The following is an 18,969-nucleotide window of genomic DNA, read 5'->3' as shown; positions in this document are numbered from 1 at the left end:
AACCCTAGTCTGTTGCAGGAATTCAGGATAAATTTGTCACCCATGTGAAACTCAAAGGCACCTGCAATGAATAAGTATAATGAAAGTACAGAATTGGGTCTTACTTCCTCTACTCTGGCCACTGTTTCACATACTTGCTATCAGCTTATCCCTGCAGCTTTTGACCCGACACGTGCCATACCTCAGTGTGAGTGAGTTACATACGGCCTTAGGTTCAGACAAACATGCTCTGAAAGGTTTTAGTTTGCAGTAGGCACAGATCAAAGGCTACAAAATAAAGACAAGTTAAATCTATGAAGGGATGTATTGGCTTGTATTTATTTGTATCCTGATGTGCTGTAGCCCTAATTGCACAGCATTTAATTATTTCCTTAGTGTTCTCTTATTGCATTAGCTGCCAATGAGAATTGAAGAGAATATAACTTAAGAAGCAGAATTAGCTCTTAAATTCCAAGTCAATGAAATTCGCCCATAGGAGTGATTAAGGGAGTTTCTGTGGAGTATTCGGTTTTGTTTTCAAAAGTTAATTTTTCAAGATACTTGTGCAATGAGTTGGGGGGAATGGGGGAAATCAGCATCTGACCAAAGTTGACAGTGTATGTGGTTGCATAAAGAGCAATATTTGGTTATCATTTAAATGCCAGACTCCATGATATCCTAATACTTCACAACTATGAAAACTGTAACAAAACCAGACATCAGTGGTGACTGCTACACAATATACTAGCAGCACCTGCCTTGAATCAAGGACCATTTTCATTTGCAAGTTTCCTCACTCCTTCCTGTACTCATTTTCCCAAAAAGGAAACTTTGTCTATATCATGAAGAAATTATGTGGGTTTATCATTTCTTCGGCAGAAGGGTAGGGGGTGCGTGCATCAGGTATGTACTGATGCACAAGTAGGGAGGCTGCTGAATGCAGTAGGCAGGAGTGATAATGTATCAGGACAGATTTCTGACATGGTACCTGGAAGGTAGAAGAGTGTCCCCTTCCACTTACAAGGAACATCCCTGCAATATTTGTAGAGCAGCCTCTGGAATGAATAAACTCTGCCACTGCTGACCTCACCCAGCACAGGGCTCATGTGCTGCTGTGCACATCAGAGCAACCCCAGGACCTCTTCAACTTGTACTCATCACAAGGCATCCTCCATAATCAGCTCCACATTATCTGATGGCTGATAACGATTTTTCAAGGGCTGTTTTCTCCACACATGGTCTATCTATACCACAAGTGGAGTTATAAACCATACCCTTTACATCTTCAGTTAGCTAGGACCAGAATACAGACAAGACAGCATAAAGTGAGGACACTTACCTACCTCTACAGCATGAGAGGCACTGGAAATCTGCATGACTCAATGAACTGCAAGGGCCGCTGCTGGAGCTGCTCTGCATCCTTCAGCAGTGAGCTGTAAGCCAGTGGATCGCACTACAGGCCACAGAATTCCTCTCCTTGAAGTCAGCATCACACTGAACCCAAGTTATTCAGCAAGAGCAAAAATGTGGCTGACTTCCTGCACCTCAATTTATTCAGTAGGAAGTTAAATGTGTTTAGCTGCATTGTACATAATGCTTCTTTCATTGATAATGGAATTATATTTTTTATTCTAAAAACCACCAGTAGAAACATTTTGAAGGGACATGTACTGGCAAATAAATACCTCCCCAAAGCATAACTAAAACACCCCAAGCTGAAGTAAGCTTTACCCAACTAAGTAAAACTGTAAAAAGGATAGCCTCAGGGTCTCCAAGACTGACTACAGTAGTGTATTTGATACTTCGTTTGTTATGATATGTCAATCTGCGAGGTATAGAAAGGAATAGGCATAAATGTGCGATTCCAATTTGTCTCCGTGTCTGAAGAAACCATACTTTGCCAAGTGAATTAGGTCAGAGTTGTAGATACTTTTTATTAAACCACTTCTGGTACTATGAAGCACAGTTCCATAGCTACCAAGAACATCAAGGTATAAAACAGCATGGATATTAAGCACAAATGAAAATAGAATAATCATCTATGTTCTCTTGGGCATACCAGCTCCCCCAGTATATCTTCCATATTGTCAATAAAATACCTGACTTTTCTTAAAGTTTTAAGTGATAGCAAAGAATGGCACAAGATTTTTTACTTTATTTTCTCCCACTAATTTTAGAATTGGTTCTAATACTGAATGGTACCAAAGGATGTATGTTTTTTTCCTTAAGTAAGAACTACAAGGTTCAGTATGTTGCTCAGTGTTTTAGGTTAACATAAAACTGATATAATGATGCTCTATCACCAAAAAACTGAAGTCTCCAAAAGATAGCAAAAAGTTTGAAAAGTCCTGAAGACATTACATTAATATTTATTCCTGGAGAAACTGAAGCTTGAACTAATAAAATATTTTCAGGATGATGTATCTATGCATGCTTTAAAACCCTCAAATCATCTCAGCTAGATCGAAGTCCTAATGCTACCATAGCCCACATGTTCCCTTGTGTTATAAAAGCCCTGGGGTATAGGATGCCATACATAATTTGGGTTGCTTGGGTGTTACTTGTTCAAAGACGCACTTTCTTCAGGGGTCAATTGATTTTAATTTATAACCTCTGGTGACCTGAGTCCATAACATCTATACTTATGTGAATATTCTTAGTATGAACTTAAAAGGGGATCAGGAAAAGAAAACAACACAGCTAACTCTGACTGCATTACATATCGTGTTCCCCCTGCTAGAATAAGATTAAGGTCATTGGCAGGGCAGACCATGTATGTGTAAAGTTTACATTGCAGATATCTTCACTGGTTTGCTGAAGTGCTCATAATTTCAGGCACTCAAATACTCTTCAACTTTGTGAGTATAGAACATATGTAATTAATCAGAAAGTTATTAGTACAAAAATGATTTTTGTAGGTGTATGAAATCATGCACATCTTTTAGAATTTATAAGAAAACCACAGCTGAGTCTGATATATAAGACAAATAATAGCCAGGTTTTCAAATTAAGCAATCTTAATTTTTGTTATTTTGAAATTAAGCAATCCTAATTTTTTGTTGTTATTTAAAGGTGATTTTCCACAGTTATAAATTCCTTACACGGCATTTAGCATACCGTGTATTTACATGCATTTGTTTGTATTTAGTATACTGTTTTGTTCTCGGGTTCTAGTTTTAAGCAACAAGCATTGCTCTGAACAAAGCCCACCTTGAATGCTACCATTCCACATACAAACAAGAAAAGCCTCACTTTACCTTTCAAGTACCTCCACGTCTGAGAGCAAGTGTTAAGCTCTGCTTTCCTGCTTTGAAAGCCATAGCAGTTTTAGCAGTTAGTACTTCTAAATGACACCGGTTAGTGTTCAGCGTATAAATTCTAAATTATAAAAGTGGTTTGTAACCACAGTCTCTCTTCTGTGTTCCAGGAAATGCTTTGACTGCTGTAAGCTGTGCAGCAGGTTAGTAAGAATTTGTCAGAATGGACTCCAAGTACCACCAGGGCGACACGGGTAAGGTTACTGGTGATTTAGTAGGCTGCACATTGCTCCTGGTTAGAAGGCGTTTGAGGCATAGATGTAAACTCAAAGAACTCAAGCACTCAGAATAGCTAAAGATCCCATTTTACTTGTTGGAAGGGTACCCATGTTAACCAGAGCACCCTGGACAAATTCCAGCACAGGTAATTGCATTGTTTTCACAAATTCTCCCTCCATTTCCAGTTAGGAAAGGTATTCATCATTTTTGTTTTAACTCCTGTGCTGCCCCCATGATAGAGGAAAACAAAAGCAGCAGTTGACACTGATGAACCTTTTGGCACAGAAGCGGAAACACAGGGTTGCTAAGTCGGTAATGGTGAATACTAACATTTTAAATGAAGACGACAGCACAGTTCACTCAAAGACAAGTGCTACCCTGCCACGAACCACCAGAACAGTTCCCAGCATAAGGCAAAGAGAAACAGAGAGTCAGCCCAAGTACTGGTGCTGCACCACTACAAAATTCCGATTGCGCTGTGATTAGGAACATGGGCATTGCATTAGGTAACCTTAAGGAGCAAGGAAAGCTCATTTTTCCTTTCTCCAGCTGCAGTTAACATGGATGTGTAATTATTCAGAGAACTGCCACTAAGCAAGAGAACAGACTCAATCCCCATATTTGCGGGGTAGCCTGTGGTGAATGTGTCTATAAACCCCTTAAGTTCTTGTGCATCCTCTGTAATCAGTGACATTGTAAGACAAGTCACTGACTTGCAGTGGATGTATTGAAGGCTGAGCAAACCACCACATCAACACGGAGACTGCACTCCAGCCTTTCTGCCCGGCTGGGAATTCCAACCAAGTAGGTGTTTTGGGGTTGTCCTTGACCAATGGGTTTCACATAACAAAAGCACCACTGTATAATTTACATGCTTCAATGCGCTTAAAAGACTATTATCTCTTCTGGTCCAAAGGGTCCAGACACAACACAAGATCTATAGGACAGGAGTAGTAACATGTTGCAGGCAGAAGGACATTTCTTTCTTAGTATTAATTTTTATGTGGATGGCTAGACTGGAGCTTTTTGGAAAAAGCCCTCTACAAGCATTTCTGACTTTCCTGACCCCGTCCTGCTCTTATTGATATAATAATTATGATCTTGTGTATCTTAATTTTCTCCATTGAGAGTCTTATGCCGATTCACAGGCCAGGTGCTGTGTAGGTGGGTGCTATGTGGGTTTCCCCTCTGCTCAGATGCCTGAACTACAAGAGCTAAGCATCATGTTCAGCCAGGCCTGAACACCCTTTGAGCCAAGATTAACAATCTGTGCCAAACTATGGAAGCAGCCTGGGATCAAAAACCTTTTCAAAACTTTTGTTAATATCTAGCTATATAAATAGTACAAATCCGTCCATAACAGAGTCAGGCAATCTTACAACTTATTTGTCAGAATGTCATTGAACAGTAGATATCTAGCCTTGATCTCAGAAATTTCTTATTTAACTAAACTGATTTCAACATTAAGGTATCAGAAATCCATCAGGAACAGAAAAAAACAGGAACTATAATTTTGCACTTCCTGAAGAACTCATTTGTGAGCTACTAGTTGCTGTTTTCAAAATTCAAAGGTTTTATCTTTTGTTATTCTTCATTAATCAATCAACTCCAACAGTCTGCCAGGGTCTTCCTCCAAAAGGACACTGTCATGGCACCAGCATATTTCCCAGTGGTTATCAGTGGGAAGGCACCTACAGCTTAACTGAGCTCCATTTCTGTAATGCTTTAGGATTCCACCAAAGTAGTATGAAACTATTATTTGCTTCTCTACTGTCATTCCCCCTTATATAGAGTCTGTGATGAATAGAAATAAAGACAACATAAAATTCAAATAGGACTCAAAAGTACATTTGGTATCAGATTGCCTCTAAACCCACTGCAGCTTTTTGCAGAACTATACCCATGTTCTCCCAAGTTCTTGGGCACATCTGGAGTTTCACAGTTTTGGATCAAACCAGATGACAGCAGTCTGTCAAAAGACAGCCAGAAGCCCATCAAACAGATATGCAAAAGAATTCAATGAAAAAACTTTTGAACCCAAAATAGAATTTGCTGTAAAGCAGAAATAGTTCCTTTTTCCAAACTTTCTTTCAGGGAAAGGACAGAAAGATAAATCTTTGTCTGAAAACAACACATTGGCTTTACTGCTGACACGGTCTTTGGAAATGGAAAGGCAAGAGCCATACAACCATTTTACACTTGTGAAAGCAACATTCTCCTTGCACAAGACAAGAAAATAGGACTGAAACCACACCAGGATCTGTGATCGCCTTTGGGGGACCCAGTTCTGACCCAAAGGTTTTATGCTTCGGGTACAGAAAACCTTAATTTACTCAAGACATAGTTTTGGACTAGAAATCCAGCTGAGCTTGTTCAGGAAGAGCTTCTGGCTTGTCCTGAGAGATGGTGGTTCAGACCTCTGTACTTGGCCTTAGAAATTTAATTGTACCTAAATTAAGACTGAAAACTGATCAGGTTGGATTTAGGCCTAGTGTGACTCTGGAACAGAGATTTTGAGCTCTGTCCTTTGCTAGTACTTTTCCAAACTGCTTTTTTGGCAATCCTTTAATTTTTGCACCCAGTTTTCCCTGCAAATGAGCAGTGAAATTCCGAAGGACTCTATCAGGAGTTAAAATCACTCAGTATATATTTGCCAGCGCATGCAGTGTTTATTTTTAAACAGTGCCAAAAGTGTTTATAGATAGAAACAACAGGACAACCCATAATTAAATAACTGTTTCTGCTACATCTGCTATTTAGCAACTTGAAGGAAAATAATTTCCTAACAACAAATAGGAATGGTCAAGAAAGCTCTCAAGTTTGGGCCCATTATTACCATATAAAACAACATAGTTGCTTAGCTACCAATCATAAAAGAAGCCCAATTAAAAATGAAAGAATCTTAACTAGCTGCATGGAATATAAAAGTGAAAAGTTAAAAGCTGTCAGGTGGTTAGTGGAAAGAATACTGAAAAGTGATTGACAAACTGGGCTTGCTTTGCTTCAAATTTGGCTTTGATTCAATAAATGATTGACACACTGATGTCATCTGAAATAGCAGATTGTGCTTTGGAGAGGCTATTTAGCAGCCCATTGATTGACAGGTTACTAAAATTGTCCCATGGACAGAGGTAACCAAACAGAGCTATATTTTGACAGGTGTTGGTTGCTTTTTTTTTTTCACCTGTATTTACTATACAGTTTATATTAAAAGCAGAAGTAGAGAAAGGCCCATAAAAGTGTCATTCAATTTCCATGGAAATGGCTTGATACCCTCATTTTGTAACATTGTTCCACAAAACTAGATTTCCATTCATCCATTAAGTATCCTGCCTTTTGTGGAGGACTCTTAGAGAGCCAAACAGAATGGCCTCAGACTTTTTATTTTTAAGAAACGGAGCCATATCTATGCAAATGAAAGTGTTTGTCCATTTGCACACACAGCACCCTCACCCAGGGAAGGCAGGAACAAGTGACATAGCTAAACAGGTTTCTTATCTGGCACCAAGTGGTGAAGCAAAGCTGAGGAGGGACAAGGTGTCATCCCAATGCTTGGTCTCACCAGTTCCCATAAGCCAAGGGTGGACTGGTATCTAAACAAAATCCATAAGCCTGGGGATTTGGAAGAACTCAGCCTCCTCTGAAACAAATGTGAGGCAGCACAGAAGGATGCAAGGAATTTTGCCACTAGTGACACAGATGGTTCAAGACAGTTTGCTACCTTAGGAACAAAGAAAAAGCTATTCTGACCACTGATGATAATTAAAAAATTCCAAGATTTTTTTTGTTTGTTTTTAATCAAGGGAGAATCACCACCCAGCATTTTGTATGGGTAAGCATGAATGCCATATTATTCCTCTCCACTGTTAGCTTACAAACTCTCCCAAAAGCTAGTTCTCAGAGTATATTTTTACTCCTGCATTTTTGACACTTCTAATAGAAAGCCAGTTACTCCCAGTAAGCATTAAGTCTTTCTAGTTTCTAAATAATCTCCCTCTTCTGTTGCCCTAAAATTCCCATTTGGAAGGATGCTACCTACTTCATCTCACAGTTTTTATTCTGGACGCTTTAGACTTCCACATAACTTTAATGTTCCTGATCTGTTCCTGCTGTAACTCTCAGTCATTTATACAGACTATTCTTTCCTTTCTATCTTCAATTTTTAAACTGTGTGCAATTCACCGATAAAACTCCACGCCAGTTAACCTAAAGAAGCTTGCATGCTGGTTGCAGGCCAGCCGGTAAGTAGGAACATTCTCACCTGTGGAGTAAGCACCATAAGTTGAGCACCTCAGTGTGCAGGTTGCTCCCTCCAAGCACAGAGAGGGAAAGAAAGAGGTTGTTTCATTCAGAGAAACTCTTTCACAAACTGTGCTCTCACCAGACTCCACAGCAAACACAAGAAACTCTTTCCAACAACTGCTTACCTGACAGAGAGAGCCAGGACAGGAGCCCCCATCCAAAGGCAGCAAACACCCACCAGCAGCACCACCCAAGCTCAACCCTACGGTTACAGGGCCCCCTGGAAGCCCACCTAAATAATCTCCTGCTCCCCAGCAGCTGCTGCTCGTGAGGGCAGCTTGCAGCATCTATTGGAAGCACCTGCAGAGGACCTGGTGCATCCCACCCAGAAATGCAAGCCCAGGCTTCTGGGCCTAGAGTACAAGTATTTTTTGCTGACGTTCAGACTTTTTTTTTTTTACGTTATTCTGTAGAAAGAAAAATGCTATTTCCATTTTTTCCCTATCCATAGCTTTCACATAGAATTATTGCTGTTCACTGTATGAAAACTTTATTCTTTATATTATTAAGGGGGTTCCTTTATTAAAATTAAATTTCAATTATGATAATATTAAATATCTTATCCCTTTTGCTGGCTTTAGCGTTTCAGTTAAACTTTCTCTGCATTGTTTATTAAACAAATGTGCTTGGTATGTGTAAACTGAATTTGTCCATTTATCTTTCCTTGACTATAAACGAAATCCCAGCGTGGCTCAGTGGGTGACATGGTTTATTACGAGGGGCAATGTAGAGAACTACAGATTCTTAAAGTATTTAGCACATCACCTTTTCCCCAACAGTTACCATAGACAGAGCACAAGATGCTTTAGAAGGTACCAGACTCATTTTAGCCCCTAAAATATCAGATACATCAATTATTTCAATTACCAGCGTAATTTTCCTTTCCAACTATAAATAATAATAAATAAGCACACCAATAAAAGAAAGAATAGGCTTACACTGCACAAACAATTCATTATGGCATAATGGAAAGCATTCATTCCAATACCATGGTGATTGGGTGCTTTATAATTAAATTATCCAGGCAGATAGGGATATTTGCATATTTTGTCACATTGACACTGCTATAGCCATTTTTAAAAGCATTTTTAGTCCCAAACATCTATGCCTTCACTGTGCCTTCTCCTCAAGGCAAGCAGTTTCTAACCCAATTCAAAGTTTCCTGGAGATGTTTACCTGGTTCTGTCCACTCTATAATGTATTTGCCACAGTTTATCTGCTGTCTTTATTTGGATGGCTGCTCAATCTTTAAAAGGAAGACAGAAATATGGCATCAAAGAACCCTCAGTATTTACTTACCTGTCTTTGTAGGTGGCCTGGCCTCTCCCATTCCCTTAGTTAAAGGAGTTAGTTAAATTCCCTTACTCTTTCAAGAGTAAAGATGTTCTGCTGTCCAAAAGAAACCTGCTGCTTCCTTCTTGTTGCGCCCCTTCTCAAAGGTGAACCTCACAACCTCCTAGCTCCTGGCAACTTATGAACAGGGACTTTCTAAGTGTGAATTTTGTATGGACACAGGAGTCCTTAGACCAAAGGTCCAAACGCCATCCTTGTGCAATCCTCACGGCTGTTTCCCAGGCGGGTTGCCCTAGGAAGACCGGTCTCATCAGGACAGGCAGCGCTGCCTGTCTGACATGTCTTAAAAGCAGGAAATGCAACGGGAATAGGTGCTCCGAAAGAGGGTCTGTAAACGTGCTTCATGTTCCACCAGCTCTATTCAATGGGGCTCCAGCTCTGTATCAGGAAATTTTCATTTCCCTCCTTCCCAATTCTAGCAGTACACAGTTGTTTGTTTTGTTTGTTTATTCACTGGGAAAATAACAAGAAAACCACAAAAAATGATGTAATCTTCAAACTTTTACTTTGCTTTCTATTGCAGTGCTACAGCAGTGCTATCTACAGCAGTGCTTATAACATTCTGTAAATCATCTATTTTGTAATTTTAACATCCATAGATTTTTTTTAAAAAAATATTAAAACAAAGTTTTCAACAAAAGATGATGTTATAGGAAAATAGTTTTGGAAGAACATTGCCTGCTTCCATTGCTGCTTTCACCGCCCAAAAATCTCAGTTTTTCTTTCTTTTTTTTTTTTTCAATTATATCTTTATCCAACAGCTCTTCTGAAACTAGAGTCCATTTGCTACCCAGATCTATCTGATTGTTTTTTGTTTGTTTGTTTGTTTGTTTGTTTAATCTAAAGATGTTGGCATTTTTCTAGAACAGAAAATAAATGCACTAGTAGTCCAACATGCCTGCTGATTATGGACTTCATTCGGAATCCACTGAAGAAAACGGGAGGTTTCTGGATTGCAGTATGAACAACGTTTAGATCAAAATCTTATTCAATTAGCTGCTTTTCCTGTTTTGATTGGGAAATGGTATTACAGTGTTGCTGTGCTTCTTATTTCAGAAAAAAAGTGGTGTGTTTACTGCCTTTTTTTCTTTTTTTTTTTTTTTTTTAACTGGAGATTTGTTGTGATTTAAAGAAGGAAAATTCAGTTCCTAAAATGAGAGCTTCCAGGCTGTTTCAGTCTGCAGTAGATTTGCAAGACTGAATTATAAATTCTGGAAATAGGATGTCATAGTTAAAAAATGCATGGTGAGCCTTATGTATAGTTCTGAATGAGATCTTATGTGATATTTTAGCTGATGACATTGTGATGGAAGATGAACCACAGATGTGGCTGAAGAAGGTAGCTGCAGCCAGCGCTGTGCAAACCATCGCGCTGTTTTAAATTCTCGTTACTTGGCCACAAAGGATTCTTTTTGCAGTTAGATGGGAGTTCAAACTCAAATGCCTTTTTTTGCAGCCAAAAGGTGAATCCTTTAGCTGAAGATTAGAAGGCAAGGGGCTCTGGAAATGCTGCCTGCTGTTACTCAAAGTATAAGTTATTAGCAATATCAGGATTTCATCCCAGGAAGTGAAATTTAACCTTCCCTACCACTCCACCAAGCCAGAGTAACTGAGCTGTGTGCAGAGAAATGCCTGAAAAGGGGAAAATGGATTTTTCCCCAGTGCTGCTGTTCTGCCCCTTTGCAGGGAAAAAGACTGTTTTACAGCATGACATAGAATATCTCTGAAACCAAAAACATAATTCTGTAAACAAATGAGTATTTATCTAAACGTGAAAAACATGCAGAAGACAGTTCCTTATAGTGACCAAGAACACGAAGGGAAAAATTATAAAGAGAAAGTCACAAAATGAGATACAACTAGAAAGGAACATAAAAATAAGAAAGTGTTTGGTAAGTGCCTCCTCTGTGTAGGAAAAAGGCCTAGGAAAGATTACTTCTGTCACTCAGCAAAGAGAGAAAGCTTTTGACAGATCACCCTAAGAAAGCCTTTTTTGCTTTCATCTTCACTACATGAATCAGCTGTGATCAGATTGCAAAAATAATCAAGACCAGTGTCAGAAGAGTGGGAGCCCTGACTACAGCAGGAAGAAGAGTTTCAAGAGCACTTAGAAAGCACATAGGTAAGGCCAGGCCATTAAACTCATCTTACAACAATTTCAGAGCTACCAGCGATCTTCCTTGAAGACCTGTGGTGGACCAGTGGTGTCCAGAAGACTCAGAGCAGTGCAAGCATAGCACCTATCTTGGGATGGAAGGGCAGGAAGGGACCATTGGGTCATCTTACCTTCCGTTCATGCAAAAGTACTGCAACAAAATAAGCCTAGAACAAGGTTCTTGGAGACGAACAGCAGCCAACATGGATTTATTCAGGTTACATTATGTCAAACCTACCTAATCTCATTCCACGACAGCATGACAGACCTTGTTGGTAGAGAAGTCATATATCTTGACTTCCATGAGCTTTTGCCACAGGCTCATGTAACAGTCTCATAAGTGAGCTAGGGAATATCCTCCAGATGCCATTACTGCGGGGGGCTGGAAGAGGTCAGAAAACCATCCTCCGAACCCATACCTTAGTGGCCCACTGTCGGGCTGGAATAACATCTGGAGTGGGTCCTGGGCCCAGCAATGTTCAATATTTTTTTTGTTGTTTTAGGAGGTGGAACAGAGAATATTTTGCATGATATCTGCAGATGGTACCAAGCTAGAGGGAATGGCAACAGCCTTTGAAGACAGCATTGTAATACAGAATGATCTTGACAAATTGCAGAAATAGTCTAAAAAAATAAGATGCAATTCAAGATGAATCAGTGCAAAGTTGTCACTGATGCATAATCAGCTGTTCAAATATAGGATGGGGACAACTGATTACAAAGCAGTTCTGCAAGAAAGCATCTGGGGTTACAGTGAATCAGAAGCAGTACATGAGTCAACAGTGTCATGCTGTTGCAAAAAGGGCATATGTCAAACTGGGACATATAAACAGGAGTGTCATATGTTAGACATGTGAAGTAATCCCACTTGGTGCTGGGAAGATTTCAAACACAATAAAGCATCCAGTTTTTGGCACTGTGCTTCGAAACATATGTTGTCCAGCCACAGAACAATGAAAATAGTGCCAGGTCCAGAAAACACGGCCTACAAGGAATGACTGAAGAAATTGGGGTTACTTGGTGAGTAGTTGTAATAAGTCTTCAAATGTATTAAAAATTGCTGCAAAGAGAAAGGAAGTTAACTGTTCTCCATTTCATGTGAGAGCACCATACGAAGGAACAAATATGGTTCCAAAAGGCATTCAACAGTAGGAAAAATTTCTAATGGTAAGGCCACTAGAATAGAATGCCCAGAGGAATTGTTGGATCTCCATCTGAACTTGTCAAAATTTTCACTTTTATTTTTTTTTTCTTTTTTTTCCTCTTTCTTAAAAGTGGTAAGCAAAGCTTGACAGAGTTTATCAACTCCAAGATGAATTTCATTTAAGGTGAGCTATGTATCTCCATATAAATGAATTCCAGAAAAATAAAATAAAATACAACAACAACAAAAACCAGATTTAATTAGCAGCATTGCAGCCACAGAAGGACAGACAGACAACACAGAGAGTAAGATGAGAGACTTCAAGTAAACAGCTGAGTTCATTGTGACTACTCGCGATGGTATCTACGTCACTACTCACAGTTATTGAAATCAAGTACATGCACCGCATTTGACCCTTTATTGCGAGTGAAAATGCCTGTAAACTTTACTGTAATGCACAGCAAATCGCATGCATTATTTTGAAAAATCAGACCAAAAATACCCTGAAGCCATAGCAATAGATGATTTTCCCTATCCCAGATCACACTGTTGTTCCATGTAATCTTCACCTAACCAAGAAATTGGAAAACCTCTAAGAACATATCTAGTTGATTGTATATTGCTGTATATGGGGGGAGCGAATTCTGTCCTGAACCCAGTGGGGAATTCAGCTCATGCCCTGAAGCATGAGATTTGATTACTCTTTTTTGAACATGCATAACTGCCATTGCTATTACTGGTCATAACATTTTGTCAGGAAAGAGAAATATTATTCTGCAATGTAATAAAAATAGATAAAATTCAATATAGCTTCAGAATCATTTGCTACATTTCCAAAGTAAACATTAAGCACCCATCAAGATTATTCCATTGGATAAGCCAAGGAAGCCTCCAGTGCTATCTGTTCATTTTATTATCTCTAATTTTCAAGTGTGCAAAAATGCTTTCAGTAAATATTATGGGTTCTTCCTGTGCTAAAGAGATGCTAAATGACCTTCACCAACTTAGTTATAAATAACAGGAGGAGAGAGCACACAATTGCTGTATAGTTTCAGCTCTATTCAAAGCTATCAGCGAATTCTGACCAGTGGATAAAAATGGACACCCGAGTCTGCTTGCTTTTTTCCCCCTTTTTCATAATCCCACCCCAGTTCCCTCTTGAAAGGCATTCTGTTCTGTCAGCCATAATGGCATCTGCTGGTGGAGACAGGAAGCCATAAATCTGTAGGGTTCCTCTCGACCAAGCCTTGTTAATGCTCCCATTTATCACCGAGGATAGGGTGCCATCTCACTAGTGCTCTACTCAGAAGTCCATCTTCTCAATTTCCCCTTCCCAAAGGAGTAACCATTTAAAACAGTGACTTTCTCATCTTGCATGTTGAGACTGAAAACGCCACTGATACAAATACCATACCCAGTGTGTAGCATTTGGATGTAAGCCATGGCTCTGGAGAACAATAGCCGCTACTCGCTGATCCCAGGCTGCACTGAATCACTGCCTCGCACACATCTAGAGCGTGGATCTTTTCAACTTGTGCAAAAGTAGCAGATCCCAGATGGAGAGGTTAAGATCGGAGGGGATTCTGTCTCTGCCCCTGCTCCAATGCCTGCTGGCGTCCCGACACACTGAGCCATGTGCACGACTTGGCAGAACTGGTAATAAAAACGTCACTGTGTTAAAAGGGCTTTTAAAACACAATTCCTCATAATAAACAAATTAACCTAAGCAGAGGTGCAGTGTTGTTCCATGCAGCCAGGGAGGAGAAGGAATATAACACCAACAAGAAGCATCTCCGTGTTTCTGACTTGGGAACCAAGGCACAGGAGTGGAAGGGTGCAGGACCTGCAGGACCACAACCCGAGGCAGGGTGAGATGTGGGAAGAAAATTCTGAATTGCCACCTTGCCCCTGAACTGCCCGACCCAGGCCCAGCACGGCGCTTACAGTCAGCCAGCGGGTCACCTCCTCTCCTCCCTGTGCCAGGACAACTGCCCCGGTGCTGCGGGTGCTGCTTTTGCCCCGTGCCGACACCTGCCTGAAGCGAAGGCAGAGCAGAGCCCCAGGTGTGCCCGGCAGGGTTTTACACGTGCTGCACACGGGTACCAGAGGTCTGAGCAATTCTGAGTGCTTCAAGCAGAGCTGTTCACTTCTGAGTGAGTTATGCTCGGCAGAAGTGGAAAAATGAGTATTTTATGGTAGCGTTATCCTATTTTATCTTTCAAACTATGCATCTGCTTGCACCAATAAATACTTTTAAATTGCTTATAAAAATTGCTACAGTTCGTACAGGGAAGGCTATCACATAATTTAAGTGAAATCAGCTAGGTGGACACTTCCATAAACACAATCTCATATTAGGCTGCTAAATACGAAGGTCACTTAGGGGTCTTGCCGTCGAAACCCATTCCCTGCCCGAGCTGCGGGGCTGCGCCTTGCAGAGCGCCGGTGACACCGGCTATAACAGAGCGGCACATGCTGGCGCTTTGTAACAGAGCCTGACCTGCCACATTGATTTTAGCGGGATGCAAATGATTCCTATTAATCCCGATAGTTTCATTAGAAGGATACAAATGCCAGAACAGCAACAAAAGCATCAAAGAACTCCATTCCATGACAAACTCCAGGGTTAGGCGACGGAGTAGTGCGAAGCCCACTTTTCAAAACTCCTATACAAATTATAATTTGAATGCATAGGACTGAATCCGTCCTTTCTCTCTTAAAACCTCAAGGTGTTAGCAGCAGCCGTGGGGGGAAAAAAAGAAAAAAGAAAAAAAAAAGATAAAAAAACTAAAAAAAAAAAAGATAAAAAAGAAAACAGGGAAAGGAATAAACCTGCCAGGGGAAGTTACCTGCAGGTGCCTGTTTGGGTGAGCCCAGGCGTGCAAAGCTGCAGCACCCGCTGCCCCTCTCGGCCTGCCGCTTGCTGGGGGGGGCACGGAGCTGCCGGGTGGGGGGGGCACCTGCGGGCCCCAAGGACCAGGGGCTGGGAGGAGAGCGGGGGGGGCGTGGGCACCGCACAGCGCCCCTGGGCTCCTCGGTGCTGCCGTGACTTTATTTATTGATTTTACTTTATTTATTTATTTTAATGTATTTAATTTATTTTATGTATTTTATATATTTATTTTATTTTATTTTATTTTATTTTATTTTATTTTATTTTATTTTATTTTATTTTTATTTCATTTTATTTTATTTCTCATTTTCTTTTTTCTTTTCTGTTTCCCTTTTCTTTTCTCGTCCATTTCCTTTCCGTGGCATGTCATCCCCCGGCGGGCTGCGGACGGGCTCCAGGCGGGGGCTCGGGGGGGCTTCACCCGAACTTCCCCAAACTTCGCGCCCGGCACGGACCCGACGGCTCCCCCGGGGGCTCCCCCGGCGGGGACCGCCCGACCCCCCCGGCCCCCCCCGTGCCCCCCCCCGTCCTTCTCCGCCCCGCAGCGCCCCCCTCGGGACGCGGCCGCGGGTGGGTGCCGGAAGGGGGGGGGGGGGGGGGGTGCGCGCGTGGGTGCGGGGACGCGCGTGGGGGGGGGGAGGGCGAGGAGGGGGGACACGGGTGGGGGGGTCCCGGCCGTGCCGAGCCGTGTGCGCGGAGTAAATTTCCTCCTGTCATCGGGGCGCGGAGGAGGAGTTTGTTCCCGGGCGCTTTGCTCGGCGGATCGATGTTCGCTGGCATCGCCTCGCCCTGCCTGTGTGTGTGTGTGTGTGTGTGCGTGTGTGCGGGTGTGTGTGTGCGGGTGTGTGCGGGTGTGTGCGTGTGCGTGTGTGTGTGTGCGCGAGTGTGTGTGCGTGCGAGCGGCAGGCTGCCTCCCCTCCCCAGCCTCCCTGCCCGCTCCCATCTCACTCACTGCCTGGCATCTGCCAGCACGGAACCGGCGGCGCTCCGCACACACACACGCACACACAGCCCGCACACACACACACACACACACACACGCACACCCTGCACACACGCACGCACCCCGCACACACCCGCACACACACCTCGCACACCCACCCCCGGCACCGCTCCGCCATACGGCTCTGCGAGGAGGAGGAGGAGGAGGAGAGGAGAGGGAAGGGAGGAAGCAGGCAGCCCCCCCCCCCCCCCGCCCCCCCAGTCTTTCCCGAGCTGCCTTTTGAATCTATCTCTCTACATATCTATTTGGTTATTTATTTCTTCTCGTTCTCTGGCGCTGTGGGCGCCTTTCATTCGCTCCTGAGCTTGGATGTTTGAATCAAAGCAAAGCAAGTGTTGCAACAGTTAAAAAAAAAAAAAAAGCCAACCAAAAAAAAAAAAAAGAGAGAGCGAGAGAGAGAGGCAAAGAAAGAAACCTAGATCTGTAAAATAAAATAAAACCCAAACAGGTTCCTATCAGTAGAGTGGAAAGGAGGGGGGCAGGGGCGGCTTGAGGGGGGTGCCGGGGAAGCAGCTGAGAGGCAGAGGCAGAGGAACACGACTCAGGAGCGTCTCAGGGCTCTCGGATCTGGGGACAGAAGTGAGATTGGAGAAAGTAGAGCGATGCCAAGGAGGAAACAGCAAGCACCCAAACGGGCTGCAGGTAAGGAGAAGCCATCCACTTACACAGCTCTGTCTCTCCGCTCCTTCCACTCCTACCCCCCATCTTTATTATTATTTAGGGTCACCCTTGCTTTTCCGGGCTGGATCTTTATTTATTTATCCCCCTCCCCCTCCCTTTCCCTTCCTAACTCCATCGAGCCGGTTTCACTCCGGAGCGCCCAGATCCCGGCTCCGACCCGGGCTGCCCCCAGCGCGCTCCCACCGCGCTCCGGCCCCGCGGCTCCGCGCCGGGCTCGCATCCTGCCCTGGCCAAACTTTCCCCCCAACTTTCTTCTGCTCCCTTCCCCTTCTCCCCCCGGCCCCTTTCCTACCCGAGCCCAAAGCAGCCTCCCATTCGCTTCCCGCTTCCATTTTTATTTTTATATTTTTTTAATACATTTTATTATCATTCCCCCCCCCCCCCCCCCTCCCGTGGTGGTTTTGTTTGCAGACCGCGCGTGTCGCGAAGCGGGTCGGGGTGTTTAATCCTTTATGTCGCCGTGTTTCTGGTGGCAGTGCCGGCGTGTGTGTGTGTGTGTGTGCGCGCTGTGTACGCCTGAAATAGTACAGGGACTGTCTCTGCTGATGAACCCGGTGGGGAAGTTCAGCCTTTGATCATCAGTGGTGAAAATTGCAACAGGAAATAAAATGAAACGTTCTGACTGTTAGAAGACAATCCACATTTTCAAATCAAATTCTTCTTTTGTTTTGTAGCTGAGTTTATATATTTGCACATGCCAAGTGGTTTTGCAATTATTCTTTTTTTTTTTTTTTTTTGTAAAGAAGAAAATAGTTTGCAACTTTGGAAGTGTTTTGTTTTGTCATTTGTAGGGTGTTCTTTTTCCTTTTGGGGCAAGAAAAAGAAACAGATGAGTGGGCCTGTATAGTAAATCTTTTCAAAGAGTTTGCTTTCAGGCTGCTTAATTGCTTTTTATTTTTTTTTAATAGTGTGGTGGGGTTTTGTTTCTGGGAAGCGCAATATGGAAGTTCATTTTTCTTCTGCCAGACCCACCCACTGAAAAATCAGCTTTCCAGTTGATTGCCAGCTTTGATTTGACATTTGATTGATCACCTGTCATCTTGCTGCCTTTGATCTATTCATTCTTGATATATATCAATAAATCACTCACCATGGTAACCCAAGTGCCAATGACGTAAGGCTTGCCCTCTAGATTCTCTTAGCCAGACACGCACAATTATTATCTTGTTTGGCTTTTAATGTAGGCGGGTTTTTTCCCTTCTTTTTTTCTTTGTGTCCTTCGTCAGATTAGTTCTCGAAAGAAAATTAATATTTCACATTTTTAGTTTCAAAATGGTCTACTAATTTTTCTTCCCCCTTCAGAATATTTTCTCTATGTATCGTATTATATGTGGGACAAAATGTATGGGCAACTTTAGTGGCATACTTGAATAAACTTTGAAAAGTAGTGCCTGGATTTCATTCAAAGGTAATTGTTATTTTTCAGAAACTGGGATGCGCATAACTTTTATAAACTTACGTATTCTACCTTATTCATATAGGTGTAGGACAATGGTATGCAGACAGAGTCTTTTGGGACATGACCAATGAATGTACCTATGCAGGTTGCTAGTGTGATTGCTAGCAAGCAAAGATCCCTTTTAGCAGTAAATAACAGTTACGTTAGAAATGCACATATATATATTCAGAAAAACTCTCTGAGGAGTTGCTATTATTGTTTTATTCACAAAGAGGTTATATCTGAGTAAGGCATTAACGTTTTCAACTTGCAGGATAAATAGCTATTTTTTCATGGATGCTGATCATCACAGTGACAGTGCTAGAATTGCTCCCTTTTTCTTTCTGTCAGGAGTACGAGGCTTCATTTTATTTTGTTTTCAAAGTAGAATTTTCACTTGCAATGTGTGTAGTATCTTTTTGTAGCAGGGGCACCCTGTTCTTTTTTAGAAACATAGACTACAGAGTAAGTAAATTCTTGCGAAC

General features: G+C 42.1%; 1 protein-coding gene across 5 annotated transcripts in view; it reads left to right on the top strand.

Moving 5' to 3' along the window:
- Positions 1–15,988: 15,988 nt before the first annotated feature.
- The window catches only part of TSHZ2 (teashirt zinc finger homeobox 2), a 221,503-nt gene continuing 218,522 nt past the window's right edge, over positions 15,989–18,969 (top strand). For 4 of the 5 annotated variants that reach the window (XM_083801506.1, XM_083801504.1, XM_083801507.1 and 1 more), the window contains exon 1: positions 15,990–17,007. In XM_083801506.1, coding sequence (XP_083657632.1) covers positions 16,968–17,007 — 40 coding nt within the window. In that variant the 5' untranslated portion in view covers positions 15,990–16,967. Of the gene's footprint in view, positions 17,008–18,969 lie in introns of all 5 variants that reach the window. The other variant, XM_083801508.1, reaches the window with a different exon arrangement.

This window comes from Anser anser (assembly GCF_964211835.1).
Source record: "Anser anser genome assembly, chromosome: 16".
NCBI classification, from domain to species: Eukaryota; Metazoa; Chordata; class Aves; order Anseriformes; family Anatidae; genus Anser; species Anser anser.
The sequence above is the reverse complement of the archived record's forward strand: the minus strand, read 5'-3'. Positions and strand labels throughout refer to the sequence as shown.